This window comes from Akebia trifoliata, chromosome 8 (genome assembly GCF_017979445.1).
Source record: "Akebia trifoliata isolate Shusen 1 chromosome 8, ASM1797944v1, whole genome shotgun sequence".
Taxonomy (NCBI): domain Eukaryota; kingdom Viridiplantae; phylum Streptophyta; class Magnoliopsida; order Ranunculales; family Lardizabalaceae; genus Akebia; species Akebia trifoliata.
Genome location: NC_141382.1, coordinates 16652378 through 16669638, shown reverse-complemented (window position 1 = coordinate 16669638; position 17261 = coordinate 16652378). Strand labels below are relative to the sequence as shown.

Here is a 17261-nt window from a genome sequence, read left to right as displayed (position 1 = left end):
TACCCCACCACCGAAACATGGATTGTAGCACACTCAATCAATTGTGCCCTGCATATATATAAGTTAGAATTCAATATCAGTAACTTATGCGTTCAAATCAATAACTATGAATCAATCATTAAAGATTATAGTCAATTGGACTATTTTTGAAACCATGCTTTTAGTAGAGATTTTTTTTTAATGACTATCGTACTAGATTTGATTAAACGGTTGTATCAAACCATCTTGATTGATAATTTAATACCCATTAAGAAATAAGAATACTCCTATATTTTCATGAAGGCTCGTGTTAAAGGCACCCCATGAATTTTTAGTGCCCGCAAAATTTTTAAAATTTTTCATAACGTAAAAAGATTACCTTCTTCCTACCTATTTCACCCTCCCTTTTTCAAAGAAATTAATTAAACTTGTTTGGGCTGTTCTCTCCAACACATCAATCTCTAGTAAATGTTACTGGAGAACGATAACAAAAAGCACATTGTATTTGTCTCTTCCCTGTTATTCTCCCTTTCTTTCATTTGGTTGTTGAAAATAAAAATAAAAATCATTCACAATGTCACTGTAGACACCCTAATTTGTCTTGACCGAACTTGAGAGTTCTCGAAATCCCACAAAGTAAAGTCTAATTCAAAAGTCTTCAATTAATCAAATGGGGCTCATCTTAGTAGAGCCCAACCCTTTCAAGCCAAGTTTTTAAAGTTTAAATTAAGCTAGGTCATGAGTTACCCATGCCTAGGCTAGTTTTCCTTTGGGACGTGGGTCACACAAGGCCCTAGTAAATTGCACACTAAACCTTGGGTAAGTCATTGATGTTTGTATTTTTGTACTGGCCTTTACTCACCAAAAGTCTAGTCGATTAGGCAATTTTGCTTCGAATGAATACACTTTAGTGTTCTAAATTTGCTTAAGAAAATTACCTCGTAAACCCTCTCTTAATTATTAGTTTCTCAAGAAAACCCAAATATTTGCCAACTTTACCCAATCATTAAGCCTATCCTAATTTTCTCACCTAGTCTTTCTAGTGCATTTCTAATTCTCCCAATCTTGACCTTTGATCCTTACAAAGTGTCAATGACCTTCTTACCCATAATTTGTTGAGAATAGATTAAGGTAATTGACCTTTAAACTCATCATTGGTATTATTAATTCAAGACCACTTCAACACAATTCTTTGCAAATCAACCAAGTTTAAGGGACCTTGACCATTTTGCCCATCAAAAAGAATTCTCTAGAATCGAAAGGCTATTATCCTTCCACCCTCAAGTTTGTTAGGAGCCTATTCAATGCAATTGACTAAAGAACTTCAATTTCTCCTTGCTAATTACATGTCATTGCTCTTAAGTTCTCAACCGTTTAACCAAATTCAAAAGATCATGACAATCCTACCCTAAAAAAGAATTCTCTAGAAAGTTGATTTTACACTTCTATCATCTAATAATCATGATTAATAAGACTTAAGGAGGTGAGAATGACCATCAAGGAAAATTTGATTGAAGGCAACCATGGTCATTTATGAAGATTTTCTTAGGAATATTTTGAACTTCAAGAATTTTGACCTTTTTATCACCAAGGGTCTCTCAAAGGCCTATAAATAGAGGATCTTTCCAAAACAAATGGGAGAAGAAGTTTATGATCTCAAAATTCTACCCAATTTTCTTCTTGCCTCCTTATATCATCCAAAATCCTACTCAAATACATACTTACACTCCTTGAAGGCCTAGAACAAGAAAAAGAAATAAAGGAGACCAAAGTGGGAAGAGAATCATTAAATTATATTTCTATTTGGTTGAACCACCCAAATCCCGCTTCATCTTTCCCCTATTATTTACTTTAAAGTACTTTCAATTCCTGACATGTAACGTAGTTTTTATTTTGTTTTAATGGCTTAAGAATGAAGAGAGTAAACCCTCATTTGTGAAGTAATCTTCCATTTTCTAAGTTCATAATAAATTTCTTAGGGAATATTTAAATTCAATAGCAATTCAAGTCTTTATTTTCATTGCCTAACAAGTAATATAGTTTCTTTTAATGACTTACGTAGGAAAAGAGTAATCCCTATCTTCCTTTTTTCTTAGTCCATGAATAAGTTTCTTTATGAAACATTGCATACATACACTCTATGCATACATAGCTATTTCTTTATTTCTAAAATGACTATGAGTTCAAGAAGGTAAATCTACCTAGATTTACATTAATACTCTAAGCCAATAAAAAAATAGTCCCTTAAGAACATATACTCTCTCTTTTTGTTAAGCCCTTAAGGACATATACTCATGCATAAGGTAGAAGTTCCAAAAGAATCATCCAACCTATGGATGCATTCTTAGAGCTTTCACCAATAAAAACAAAATTCCTATGTGAGTACAAATTCATACCAAAAAAAAAAAAAAAAATAGAATGACTTGAGCCTTCAAAGAGTGAAATCTATTTAGATTTTCACTCAAATTTCAAGCAAACGAAAATTTTCAGCAAGTAGGATTTTCATTTTACCTTGCTCATTGCATCCACATGCAAATTAAGGGACATGCATATACTTGTATGCATTTATACTTTGTCTATTAATTTTCTAACTTCAAAAAACTAAAAAAACAAAATCAATTTTCTATTTCATTTTTGGCCAAATATGGTAACCACTGACTTGACGGGTGAGACAAGGTGCCTAACACCTTCCTTGTCTCATAACCCTTAACCTCAAAGGTTAGACCAGTTTGAGTCAACAATTTGTTTAGATAACAGATTTTAAAACTCTTTTATGGTGTTCATTCACACCTTAAGCACAATGATGGCGATTCCTAAACCCAAGTAAATCAATTAAAACTCATTGAACTTCAAATATTTAAAGTCCTTTATATCTATATTTCTCCTTTGTAAATTGTTAAAATCATGTAATCTGACAAAAACACACATTAATAAATACATTTGAAGAAATATAGTTTTTCAATTTTTTTTCCTGTGTTGCAAGGCACCTGTTGACATGATTTAAGCTGTGTCGATCGATACAGTGCAAATCTAAAAAAATATATGTGGAATTGTGTCAATAGGGTAAGATGGTACATGGCTTTAATAAGATAGACATGACCTTGTCGACACTATTCAAATAGTGTTGACATTGTCCTATCGATACAATGTAAATTTCAGAAAAAAAAATATTGATTATGTTCATTTTCCAAATGGTGGAATTCCTCTTTTCACATTCTTGTACTATGGTGATGAAATGATGATGAGGATAGGGGAATAAGAAAAGGAGGAAGAGGAGGAGGAGAGGGGTGTCAACTACTACAATGGAAAAAAAAAAAGAAAATGGAGGTGGAGGAGAGGGGCAATTGACTATTATGGTGGAAGTTGGTGATGATAATTAAGATGAAGAATAGAAAAAGAAGAATACGTAAAAATATATATATATATATATATATATATATATATATATATATATATATATATATATATATATATATATATATATATATATATATATATATCTTTCTCAAAAATAGATGTGTGCTCTAAAAAAATGGATGTCCTAATAAAAAAAAGTTAGGTGACTATAAACACAATATTTTAGGAATGTGTTCATTTCTAATTTTATCTTCTTAAAATTTTTATTTATTATTCTCAACATCCTCCTCTCTTCTAAGTTTTTATCTATTAATATGTTGATTCGCTATGATTTACAATCACTTTTCCTTTATAAAAAAAAAAAAAAAAAGAGGCATCAATCATATAATACTCTAAATACAAATATTCATTTTAACCATCGAACTCTAGTTTTATGGAGAACAGCCTCCTTACTACACCTAAGGCCTTGACCTTGAATATGAGCAATTATTTCATCCATGACGAGAGCAAATCAATATAGCTTAAATGTGTGCATGTTTAACATGTTTGTGAGGCACCATAGATTCTCATGGGCAGAACATTTGTATCAAACTCCAACTACAACTTCCCTGCCCAAAATCCATTCTTTTAAGGAAAATTACTTAATGGTCCCTGACACTAATTTTTTTTAATTTTTTATTAGTCATTGACTTTTAGGGTTGAGCTAAATGGTCCATTTAGTGAATCCCGCTTTTGTAATCAGTCCTTCAACCTCATCTCAAGTTATAATATTTTTGAAATACGGAAACTACCCTTTTTTTCTTCTTCTTCTTCACATACTTAGGTTTTCCCACAGCAATTCCAATCATTTCTAATGATTTTTGTTTATCGTGAATGACAAATGAAAATGATATACTTCTCATTTTGAACTTTTAAATGTATTTTTTTTTTTTTTTTGACAATTTATAACAAAAAATGAAGCTAGGGTTTTTCAATTTTTTTGGGGATCAAAATCGATCAAGGATGGTTTTTTTGGTTTGAGAACATCTACACAAATCGTTATGTCAAGTTTTAAGTTGGTCTTTCCATTTATTTTAGTTGAAAATTTTAAAAAAATAAAATCGGATAAATTTTACCGTGCCAATGACAATAATTTTTCTTTTAAGTTCAATATTTTTATAGCGAGGTAAACAATTTTTTTAATTATTGCCGACCTCGACAATAATTAAAATTGGTGAAGTCGACAATAATTAAAAAAAAATTCGACCTTGACAATAAAAATATGAGTCATGTTGGGGTGAGCAAGGACACAACATCTATGATTATGTGCACACCTCCACATCAGAATTGTAAAAGCTGCAATAAATCCAATGTCATTCCAGCATTAGTGTAAAAATAATGAAATTAAAAATAAAAATTATTGACCTCAATGCTGTAAAATTTATCCAATTTTTTTTTTCAAGTTTTTTCAAATAAAATACATAGAAAGATCAACTTAAAACTTAACATAACGACTTGTCTAGACTATTTCAAACCAAAATAATCATCCTTGGTCGATTTGGGTAAAATAATGAAGTAAATGTATGTATAAAACCCTAGTTTTTTTTATGTATATTTTCAAAATGCTTGAAAAAACCTTAGTTTCTTATTTTTCAAATCATTTTCATCAGAATGGAGTCTCCAAAACTAGATTGGGATGCCGAAAATCTTTTTTTTTTTTTTTTTATTTATGAAAATTGTGAGTTTGAATGGTTAGGACAATTTTGACATTTCAATCGTAAGAAATGCCTAGAGTGGGACTCCATGACTGGTTAGAAAAGATGAATTTACTAAGTGGACTATTTAGTGTGCCCCTAAAAGTCAAGGATTAATTAGAAAGAAAAGTTAGTGCCAAAGACATTTAAGTAATTTTACCTTTTTTTTTTAATCTTCCTCTTGCTTTTAGGGAGTCATGGTTTTCAATCTCAATTTTTCATATCAACTCGTCCATGAACGATATCATCTCAGCTATCCAAGATGAGAGTCTAGCTTTATCGTGGTTCTTTAAACACAAAAGAAAAAAAAATTAGAAGCTGATGAAATCTGAAAGATCTTGACCATGGCATCTTGTCTCATTCATGAACAATACTAACTTTTATTACTCTACAAAAAAGAATTAATAATAATAATTGGGATGCATCGTCACATTGCTCTCCAGATACAGTCACTACTCACTATAACCATCCAACTCTAGTTTTATGAAAAAATTCCTCCTCAATTTCTCCATCATTACATATAATAAGATGGAGGTGATAAAAATGATACTTGGAGATAATTCATGACTATAAATTTTTACTTGACATTCATTGAAGTTGAATTCCAAATACTTCACCTTTATGACTCATTTGTTTTTTTTATTTTTTTTCGTTTTAATTTCTTTATACACAATTTATTTATTTATTTTTATTCAAGAGAGATAAATCATGAATGATTCACCAAGACCATTTTTTTTTCCGAGTTGAATGGACCAGAAGTTTTAATCAATTCTTCTATCATTCAGCCCGGGGCTCTTTAACTGCTAATTATGGCCTTAATATTACTTGTTTATTTGGGCCTAAAGCTTTGAAATACTCTCCTTGAAGATTTTAAAATGTTTAGGAAATTTTTTTTTTTTTCCTTTCAAATGTTTCCACTTAAAGAATTTCCTACTGTTTTTCAAAATTTAAAACATAACAAATTTCTTTTTAAGAAAATAGTTTGTACACTTTCATACAGGAGGCTTCATTGAAACAAATAGGACACCCCAAGATTTAAGATCATGGTTTTACCACTCAAATAGTTAAATTTATTTAAAAATAAAATCAAATATAAGTACTTGAAATTAAGAAAACCCATAAAAGGCCGTTCAACCTTGCAGAAAGATAATACCATGATAACATTCGACAGAGACAGAGTTCAACATAAATTTGTTTCAACATCTAACCATCTATAGTTTTTTCCGCATCTCAACGATACTCTCCACTGGGACTTTAACCAGGTCACGACGTATTCCAATATCAGAAAGGATTCGGCCAGCAAAATACAGACCCGTAAAACTAGGGACCAAGAATCCAAGTGGTGAAGAAACGATAGCATCGGTGATGCCGGTTACCACCAACAAACCCGTCTTGCAGTAGATAGTGAAATCCTTGCAGTTGTTCTTAGAAATGTCGTAATCGCCAAAACCATTCTGGAGGAGATAATGGGCACGGTGGAGTACTTGGGCTTGTGTGTCAGAAGTGGCAAGGGTACAAGTTCCTCCTCGGGCATTAGCAATAAAGTAAAATAATGAGACACCATATTCAAAAAGGTAGAGATCACCTCCAGAGAGAAAACACTCGATGCAGGAGCATATCACACCATCCAATCTTGATTGGTAACCACATCTTGGGCAAGGGATGTCTCCAGGGGCGGGAGAGGAGCTGGTGGAGCTGAAGATGGCACGGTTTAAGACTGTTCCAGTACCGACCTCCTGTCCTGCTCCTCGCGTGAAGTGGATAATCTTTCCCTCCCCAATGTATATACCTGATAGTTACCATAGAAAGCTTTAGCAAACTAAACAGAGTTTTTTTTTTTGAAAAGTACAAGGGAATTCAGAAATTAAATAGATATTCCTGAATGAGATTTAATAATATAGTAATAATAAAGAAGGGAAAATTTTCAAATGGTCCAGAAACAGATAAGTGACTGAGATTTGTTACAAGATCTTCATCCTTCAAAATTCAAATAGTGGGTTCAATCCTTGTCAAGAGCATTTTCTTTGCAAAAAAATGAAAATGAAAATATGTTGTGTGTAATAAAACATGATGGATAGATCATCATAATAAACATCATATTTTCCCTGAACCCCTCTCGTGTTTTTACGTGGCCTTAAAAAAGTTTTCAGATGTTGGCACTGAGAAAAAAACACAAGACCAAATTAACTAACATACATAATAAATAACTAATTAATTAACTGTAGTGAGTGTTGATGGAACCTTGATATGGCCAAAATTGTACTCATACAACGTCTGATAAATGATGAATGATCAACAGTGGTTTTTTCTACTTGGAAGATCAGAAGGCCGAAAACAACCTACAACTGATGATGTAAGACAACATTACAATTCTTGAGAAGCATGACAAAGGGGAGATGTCATTGAGTGATTCCAATAATAGAGGTAAAGGAAAGCATTGCACAGGGTCATATCTTTCACAAAGAGACATCAAGTGATTGTGATTAATTAATCGGTAGGGGGTGATTCCAACAAAACAAAACCCGATATAATCATGAATCTAACAACACTATATAGAAGGTAATTTCCATCACTCTACCAAAAGACAAAGCTTCGGGTGGAGCTGAAGAATTTGGTGCTTAGAAGGAAGAAAACAATTATACATCCATAATAGTGATGAAAATTAGATGTAACTTCATCTATATAAAAAGAAAAGAAAAAAAAAATTATATAAGCTTAGATGGATGGATGAGTGAGATTCATTATTAAAATTTTGTTTTCTTATGTACAATTTGATGTAATGAGGTTCAAAGCAAAGAAGCCCTCTCGACTCCATCTCTCAACACAATAACAAAAAATAACAATGGTGGGAAATGTAGGGACCGTGATGTGCGTAGATGTAAGCGGTCCTCCAAGAATAAATGTGATCTCCTGCCTTCAGCTCCTCCCTCTCAATCTTGCCCATTTTTCTATCTTTCTCGCCTCCGTTCCGTCCCTCTCTCTCTCTCTCGCTCGCTGATTGATTACCTTCAAACCTCAACCTGAACCTTCTCAAGTCTCAAACATGAAGAGAGGTAAAGTTTCGAATTCGATTCCTTAACCACATCACCGATCATTAACGTTAGTTGGACACAAACTCCAACGTTTTTCCCCTTACCTTTCCCTGAAGACCTTTACATTCCTTCCTTCCTTAATTAATTAATTAATAAATAGGGTGTTGCTGTTGCCAAGGACACTTTTTTTAAATAAATGTCGCAAAGCCTTCAAGTGGCCCAAGTCCAACAGTACAATTATAAACAGTCTACTTTCGTGCTCTCAACTCGGCCGAATCTGTTCATTTAGAATAAGATCGTTTCATTATGCAGCAGAGTATTCGAGGGAGGGATTTGTATCTCCAGATTCTTCAGCAATTGGCACAAATCTGAATTCATCCGATATTTGGACTAGAGAGCCATCGAAATGGACATTTGCTACACATAAAACTACAACGTAATTTGTCTTATATGGGCAAAAATATTTGAAATGGATTGATTTTTATGAGGATGATCTTTTTGGTAAGAGGGTCGTCCTTGCAAAAAATCAATCTCATTAAAAATCAACCTATTTCAAACTTTTTAGCCTATATAAGGTCAAACACATTGTAACTTTATATGTATGTGGATCCCAACCCTATATATATCTATATATATATATAATATATATATATATATAAGGGTAGCGTTCAATGGCCAACTTTTTGGCAAAACATTTTTCAAAACATGAGTTAGAAGTTTTGGAATGGGCTGATTTTTGGTGAGGATGATCTCTACGGTGAGGAGATTATCCTCACCAAGAATCAGCCCATTCCAAAACTTCTAACCCATGTTTACAAGTTGAAAAATTGTGGACCGTCCATTTTTTGTAAACTATTTTTGATTGGGTTAGAAGTTTTGGAATTGGCTGATTTTTTGTGATGATGATCTCCTCACCGTAGAGATCATCCTCACCAAAAATCAGCCCATTCCAAAACTTCTAACTCATGTTTTGAAAAATGTTTTGCCAAAAAATTTGCTAAAAAATTTGCCATTGAACGTGACCTTATATATATATATGAGTCAAGTTCAAACGACAACCATTTCAACACACATATAAACAACGTGTTTTGTCTTATATGAGTAAAAATGTTTGGAATGGGCTGATTTTTTGTGAGGATGATCTCTGTGGTGAGGAGATCATCATTGCCAAAAATCAGCTCATTATGAAACTTCTAGACTGTCCAATTTTTGTTGAAAATTTATAGACCATCCAATTTTTGTAAATCAATTTTGATGGGGTTACAAGTTTTGGAATGGGATGATTTTTTGCCAGGATGATCCCCTCATCACAGAGATCATCCTCACAAAAAATCAGCCCATTCCAAACATTTTTGCCCATATAAGACAAACACGTTGTCTATATGTGTGTCGCAATGTGTGTTGCAGGAACCCGATCCTATATATATATATATATATATATATATATAGGGTCCCGTTCGGCACCCTAAGTTTTACCACACACTTTAACAAACGCGTTTTGTCCTACATGGGTTAGAAGTTTCGGAATGGGCTGATTTTTGGTGATGATGATCTCTATTGTGAGGAGATCATCCTCACCAAAAATCAGCTCATTCCAAAACTTCTAACCCCATCAAAAATGATTTACAAAAAATTGACGGTCCACGATTTTTCAACCTGTAAACATGGGGCTAAACATTTCGGAATGGGCTGATTTTTGGGGAGGATGATCTTCTAATCATAGAGATCATCCTCACCAAAAATCAGCCCATTCCAAAACTTCTAACCCATGTAAGACAAAAAATGTTTGTTAAAGTGTGTGGTAAAACTTAGGGTGCTGAACATTTCCCATATATATATATATATAGGGTCAGGTTCAAAGGACAACCATTTCTACACACATATAGACAACGTGTTTTGTCTTATATGGGCAAAAATGTTTGGAATGGACTGATTTTTTGTGAGGATGATCTCTGTGATGAGGAGATCATCCTTGCCAAAAATCAGCTCATTATGAAACTTCTAGACCGTCCAATTTTTGTTGAAAAATTATAGACCGTCCAATTTTTGTAAATCAATTTTGATGGGGTTAAAAGTTTTGGAATGAGATGATTTTTTGCCAGGATGATCCCCTCATCACAGAGATCATCCTCACAAAAAATCAGTCCATTCCAAACATTTTTGCCCATATAAGACAAAACACGTTGTCCATATGTGTGTAGAAATGATTGTCCTTTGAACCTGGCCTATATATATATATATATATATATATATATATAGGGTCAGGTTCAAACGACAACCATTTCTACACACATATGGACAACGTGTTTGTCTTATATGGGCAAAAATGTTTGGAATGGGCTGATTTTTTGTGAGGATGATCTCTGTGGTGAGGAGATCATCCTTGCCAAAAATCAGCTCATTATGAAACTTCTAGACCGTCCAATTTTTGTTGAAAAATTATAGACCATCCAATTTTTGTAAATCAATTTTGATGGGGTTACAAGTTTTGGAATGGGATGATTTTTTGCCAGGATGATCCCCTCATCACAGAGATCATCCTCACAAAAAATCAGGCCATTCCAAACATTTTTGCCCATATAAGACAAACACGTTGTCTATATGTGTGTCGCAATGTGTGTTGCAGGAACCCGACCCATATATATATATATATGGGTCGGGTTCCTGCAACACACATTGCGACACACATATAGACAACGTGTTTGTCTTATATGGGCAAAAATGTTTGGAATGGCCTGATTTTTTGTGAGGATGATCTCTGTGATGAGGGGATCATCCTGGCAAAAAATCATCCCATTCCAAAACTTGGGTCGGGTTCCTGCAACACACATTGCGACACACATATAAACAACGTGTTTGTCTTATATGGGCAAAAATGTTTGGAATGGACTGATTTTTTGTGAGGATGATCTCTGTGATGAGGGGATCATCCTGGCAAAAAATCATCCCATTCCAAAACTTGTAACCCCATCAAAATTGATTTACAAAAATTGGACGGTCTATAATTTTTCAACAAAAATTGGACGGTCTAGAAGTTTCATAATGATTTTTTGGCAAGGATGATCTCCTCACCACAGAGATCATCCTCACAAAAAATCAGCCCATTCCAAACATTTTTGCCCATATAAGACAAAACGCGTTGTCTATATGTGTGTTGAAATGGTTGTCGTTTGAGCCTGACCCTATATATGTATAGGGTCACGTTATTACGACCCCCTTTGCGACACACCTTTTTGTCTTATATGGGCAAAAATGTTTGGAATGGGCTGATTTTTTGTGAGGATGATCTCTATGGTGAGGGGATCATCCTGACAAAAAATCATCCCATTCCAAAACTTTTAGACCGTACGATTTTTGTTGAAAAATTATAGACCGTCCAATTTTTGTAAGTCAATTTTGATGGGGTTAGAAGTTTTGGAATGGGATGATTTTTTGCCAGGATGATCCCCTCACCATAGAGATCATCCTCACAAAAAATCAGCCCATTCCAAACATTTTTGCCCATATAAGACAAAAAGGTGTGTCGCAAAGGGGGTCCAAAAGGTGGTCATAATAACGTGACCCATATATATATATATATATATATATATATATATATATAGAGGGTCGCGTTCGCACGACAACCAAATCAACTCACATCACGACAAATCGACTCAGCCGTCGGATTTGGCGCAGATCAGCGGTCCAGATCGTCTGTTTATTTGAAAACGATTTGAAAATAACGACTTTTCGTTATTTGCAATTACCTCCCCGTGAACAAAAAAAACCCAAATCCCTCTCTTAACAAAACAGATCGAACTCTTCTTCGTTCTTCTTCTCCGACTCAGATCTGCGTCTTCTTCGTTTTACTCTTCGATCTGCCAACCATTCGTTATTCTTCTCCGACTCAGATCTTCGTCTTCCGATCGCCTCCCCAATCTGCGTCATCTTCTTCGTTTCACTCTTCGATCTGCCAACCATTCCATCTACTCGCGATGACTATATATAGATCTTCGAATCACCCAAAAACGAAGACGCAATGAGGTCAGATCGATTCAAATAGATCTATTTTTTTTCGACTTCGTCTGCTAACGACAACAACCATCTTCATTCCTCTTCGTTTGCGACGGCGCCGATGAAGGTTGCGGCTTCGTCCTCATCTCTCTCTCTAACTCGTTGATCTTTCTCTCCAAAGAAACCCTAAGGTAAACCCTTAATTAAATTTTTTTTTCCATCACCCTAATTTTTTTTATTTTATTTCATTTCTTTTTCTTTTTTATGTATCGATTATGACGAATCATCGAATAATTTTGTTTTGAAAGCTGCTTTGTTTCACTGATAAAATGGAGTAATTTTTTGCCTACATTTTGTGCAAAGTTATGATCTGTGGTAATCCTTCATTCATTTCCTTTCCATTAACATTGGATCTGTATTTGCAGGTTATCTGTTGAAGAAAAGTGCAAAAACTAATGGCTGGAGCAGGAGATGGTTTGTTTTAAATGAGAAAAATGGCAAGGTTGGTGATATAATATCACAGCTAACCCAAACTGCATTTACATTATGGCCATATGAATTCTTGCTAAAATTAATACTAGTACTGCTGCGTTATTTATTTGCATGTTATCCATTATGGCGTAACCTCATCTTGCAGCTTGGATACACCAAAAAGCAAGAGGAAAGACATTTTCGCGGTGTCATCACTTTGGAGGTATGGGGTTGGTATTTTCAGATGGTTTTACTGATAGATAATCTGTCTCGTTGTGCACTGTGATATGATTAATGAGTTTCTTACTTTCGTTTTACTTCAATAACATATTTCATAATGTTATATAATCTTCTAAATGAAGCTTTAAATTTTGCATCATGTTCAGAATGCTTCACAACTTTGCTGTACCAACCAGATAGCCATGCTTGTATATATTTTTTTCACTTACCATGCTTGCCAAATCTTACTAGGAACATAACTTTCCCTTGTTAAGTACCATTTTTTGCTTGGTCGTTTGTCACTAGTTAAGTAAATTGACGTGATTATGTATATGATATTTGTAGTACATATGAGAGATCAGAATATTTGTTAATAGTCTTACTCATATTTGTTATATGTTGAAAGCGCCCTCGATCCGCGGGGTGCGCGGATCCGCTTTTGACCCTTGAGGTTTGGGAGTCGCCACCTAGTTATTACGGTCTAGGAACCGATCAATGACTCTAAACGGATAAAAACTAATCTAAAACCAAAAAAATTGAATTCGGGGATCAAGTTACGGGGTTGGAAGGTGTTAGGCACCAACCCCGCCCGGCCAAAGCCGGTCTCTACTAAATTCCCAAGTAAATTACATTGCTAGAACCTAGATAAGAAAATAAATAAAAATAAAAGGTTTACCTTTCCGATGGCAAGGACTTGGTTCCCTCAGATCTGACAAAAGAGCTCCTTGTACCGTGCTCCCTTACTTCGTTCTGTCTCCGGATTTGATTTCGGATCTCTGAGACAAGGTATCTTCTTATTTTTGAATCTGAATTCTTCAAGTTCGTTGCAAATTTGGGGGTGTTTTTGGGGGGATTTTAGGTGTTTTCTAGACTAAAATTGAAGGGGGGATGTTAGGTAAGGAGTTGGGGCTCCAAAACTAGGGTTTATGGGGGGGTTAGGAGAGCTTCTAGACCTACTTCTCTTAGGGTTTATGATTTGATACGAAAATAGGGGTGAGCACCTCTATTTATAGATGTTTTTAGGGGTTGATTTGGATAGAGTTAGTGTTTAATTAGAGATCTTTTAATTAGAGTTGTGTTTTAGGTAGAATTGTGTTTTAATTAGAATTGTTTTAGGTAGAATTGTGTTTTAATTCAAATTGTTTTAGGTAGAATTGTTTTTTAGTTAGAACTCTATTAGATAGAGTTATTATTTAATTAGATCTCTATTATGACTTTTGGTCTTATTTGATTGACTTTTAATGTTTTGACTTTAGTCTTAATTGATTGACTTTTAATATCTTGACTTCAGTCTTGCTTAATTGACTTTAATTTTGACTTCAGTCTTACTTGATCGACTTTAATACCTTGACCTTAGTCTTGCTTGATTTACTTTGATTTTTGGAGAACCCTCGTCCATTATTTCTTTAATTCTTTGGACCCCCAAATGGAGGGGTCCTTAAAGAAATATCCCACGAACCCTCAACAATTTTGCCTGAGAGCCCGATTGATCGATTTTTTAGGTTCAAAATTTTAAATTAATTTCATTAATGTTTAAATTTAATTATTTAATGTTTTATTTATTAATTTCGAATTTTTTAATTATGAAAATTATGAAATTACCGTTTTGCCCCCGGAGAGGACTTTTCACGTTTTAAGTTGGTTTTTAATGTTCTAGGATGTTTTAGAATCGATTTTTCGTAAGGAATTCAATGAAAATATTGGTTTGTGTCATTTATGAAAATTTTTATGTGAAATGATTGTGAACTTTATGAGGGGCATTTTCGTAATTTTGTCAAATTCTGTTAAAATTGGTGAAATGATTTATTTGGTTTCAATTTGTTATTTTATGTATTTGAGAGAGTTTTCCTAAGCGTAACGTAGGCTCTAGGGTTGTTTTGATGTCAGGGGTATTTTGGTAATTTGATCAATTTTTAGTGATTTTTATTGTAAAGCTTCTTTTTGGTCTGCAAGATGATGATTTCTATGTTTCTGGGGTTGTGTTTTCCTAGCGTAGCGTGGTTTCTAAGGTTTTGTCAGTTCGAGATACCTCATCCGGATTTCTGAAACACATCTGGTAACAAAATAAAGCAACGGAATACACATCCATCATTGGGAATCCTTGCGATCGGGTTGACAAGTTGATTAATCAGGCGGATGCAAAAATGGGGTGTCTACATATGTTCCAGTTAATATTCTGACGTTGCTGCTTGAGGATCAAAAGTGTTCCTAAAAAACAACACATAAGGATGCAACAATTGCCTCAAATGCGCATTTTAAGAATGTACAGCCAACACCTATTCCACACAGAACAGATTTTTCTGGAAGGGGTAAACTGTCTGCCAGGCAGATGCATCTGGCGAAGTTCTTAAGGAGCCTTCAGAAGTTGGCAGATGGGGTAGGCTTTATAGATTCCTGTTTTCTTCAGCACTTTATCTCGATTCTCAAATTTCTATGTATTTCCTTTCTAGATTGCATCTTGCATAATGTCTATCTAGGTGTAGAATATAGGTCTCTTAATTAAGTGTACATGCATATATGGGTACTCAGGTTTTCCACAAGACTACACATTTTTTGACGGGACATCTCATTCTGTTACAGATGGCCAAAATGTCTACTACAATGCATTTGATGGGAATTTGAACACATTAGTTGCTGCTCTCAACAAAATGGGATATGGTCAGATGCCCATTGTCATCGGTGAGGTGGGTTGGCCCACTGATGGCGTCTCCAGCGCGAACCTTACTGCTGCAAGGGCCTTTAATCAAGGCCTCATAAATCATGTCTTGAGTAACAAAGGAACACCTCTAAGACCAGGGGTCCCACCCATGGATATTTATCTTTTCGGTCTACTCGATGAGGGGGCAAAGAGCACATTTCCAGGAAACTTTGAGAGGCATTGGGGAATTTTCTCGTTTGATGGTCAGGCTAAGTACCCACTGAACCTTGGTTTAGGGAATCATTTGTTGAAGAATGCCAAGGATGTTCGGATTGCACGTTAACTTAAATGTAGCAGAGCATGTTCGCAATTTGCAATGAATTGTGAATCAGTTGAGACGAATAGACTTAGAACTTTTCACTACCTTGAACACTAAAGTGATGACGTTACATGACTTGTTACCATTGATGACAGCCACCCAGAACGTTTTTGAAATAGTTGTCCACCCTATCTTCTTCCACACAGTAACATTGGACTGGTTTTTCAGTAAGGAAGAGAACTGTCACAATGGGTACAATTATAATATGAGCAATGGGTGCAGTCTACAAAGCCTTGAGTGATACTTTCATGTTACATATGTGAAGGATATTGGTTTGGGAAGATGGTTTCTGTAATTTTGCTGCTTCAACCGCCGAAGTCGAATCAGGTGATTGCGGGGGGTCGTTGGCTTACAACAACTGTGAGTTCCAACACCTTGGAGGTCTTCAACCTGAGCTCTTCTTCAATATGTCTCATGAAATCTACAACTATGGAGCAGGGTAAGTAGAACTAGTTATCAGTAGATATTGGTTAGATTTGAAAATTAAACAAAATATTTGCTATGGTTTTTGTTGGCAGTTTGATTCGAAAAGTGGATGCAGATCATAATCATAAATGGAAATGATCCCAGGTAGCATGGGCTGGCCGATAATCGGGGAGAGCTTATCGTTCCTGTCTTTTTCAAGTCCATCTAGTATTTACAGCTTCATGAACAAGAGGCAACAAAGGTTATTAAAGACTAAACCATAAAATTGCATACTTTTATGTATTTTTTTTTTTTAGACTTCATGCCTTGGTTTTGATCCTTTGCTTGTGCTATATTTTATCAGGTATGGTAAGGTGATCAAAAGTTGTGTTTGGGGTGATATACAGTGTTCATGATTGGAAGAGAAGCAAGCAAGATTTTGTTGACAGGAAAAGATGGGATGGTGAGTTTGAACCTCAAGTGTCATTTTGGATGATGCAGTTCACTCTCAAAGTGATTGGAAATATGATAATGAGCTTCGAGCCATCAGGCGAGGAGCAAGAAAAGTTCCGCTCCAACTTTAAAATCATATCTTCTTGTTTCGGAGAACGACAATCCTACCTTGGTTTTCAAGAAAAGAAGCCCAGGATTTTGAAATTGATGGTTTGAAGTTGCATACTAGAAGATAGTATCTCTTATGAAAGGCTGGTCTGTTAACTTGGTTATGTAAATGGGATAAGAGATATTGTTGCTGCCATTAGCAACCCTTATGTTGGTCATTCTTTTTTTTTTTTTTTCTTTTGCATTCCTATAGTTTGTTTTGAATCTATAAAATAAGGAAAGTGGTTGCTTATGTTGCCATTGTGAACTGTTCTCTATAACTTAAATTAATCCTTGGTACCTTATTTCATTTGTGTATGTTCTTAGAAAATCAGATTGAACTACAATTCCCGGTTCTCCTCAATTTAAGAAGAGAAGCATATGTTGTTTTTTGCCCCATCACGAAATAGTTCTTCACATGATAACACAATCATCTCTTCACATTGTTCATTTTC

At 34.6% G+C, this 17261-nt stretch overlaps 2 protein-coding genes across 6 annotated transcripts; one reads left to right on the top strand and one right to left on the bottom strand.

Annotated features, from left to right (window-relative positions):
- Nucleotides 1-5874: 5874 nt before the first annotated feature.
- On the bottom strand, nt 5875-8228 carry LOC147396304 (protein LEAD-SENSITIVE 1-like). The gene is made up of 2 exons (XM_086451027.1): nt 7932-8228; nt 5875-6858 (listed from the first exon to the last, which is right to left on the bottom strand). The coding sequence occupies exons 1-2, from the start codon at nt 8011-8013 to the stop codon at nt 6281-6283; spliced, it is 660 nt and encodes a 219-aa protein (XP_086307153.1). The 5' UTR covers nt 8014-8228; the 3' UTR covers nt 5875-6280.
- A 3673-nt stretch (nt 8229-11901) lies between these two features.
- LOC147396303 (3-epi-6-deoxocathasterone 23-monooxygenase CYP90C1-like) lies at nt 11902-17093 on the top strand. 5 transcript variants are annotated; one of them, XR_015181040.1, is made up of 7 exons: nt 11902-12285; nt 12520-12596; nt 12732-12788; nt 14953-15161; nt 15365-16240; nt 16343-16468; nt 16614-17093. XR_015181040.1 is itself a non-coding variant. In XM_086452163.1 (7 exons), exons 5-7 carry the CDS (start codon nt 16084-16086, stop codon nt 16873-16875), a joined length of 516 nt encoding a protein of 171 aa, XP_086308289.1. In that variant the 5' UTR covers nt 11915-12285; nt 12520-12596; nt 12732-12788; nt 14953-15161; nt 15365-16083; the 3' UTR covers nt 16876-17093. The 5 variants fall into 5 exon arrangements, 2 of the variants coding, with proteins under 2 accessions (XP_086308289.1, XP_086308290.1); XR_015181039.1 differs by having other exon boundaries at nt 16320-16468; nt 16571-17093; XR_015181038.1 differs by having other exon boundaries at nt 11903-12285; nt 16571-17093.
- Nucleotides 17094-17261: the final 168 nt, after the last annotated feature.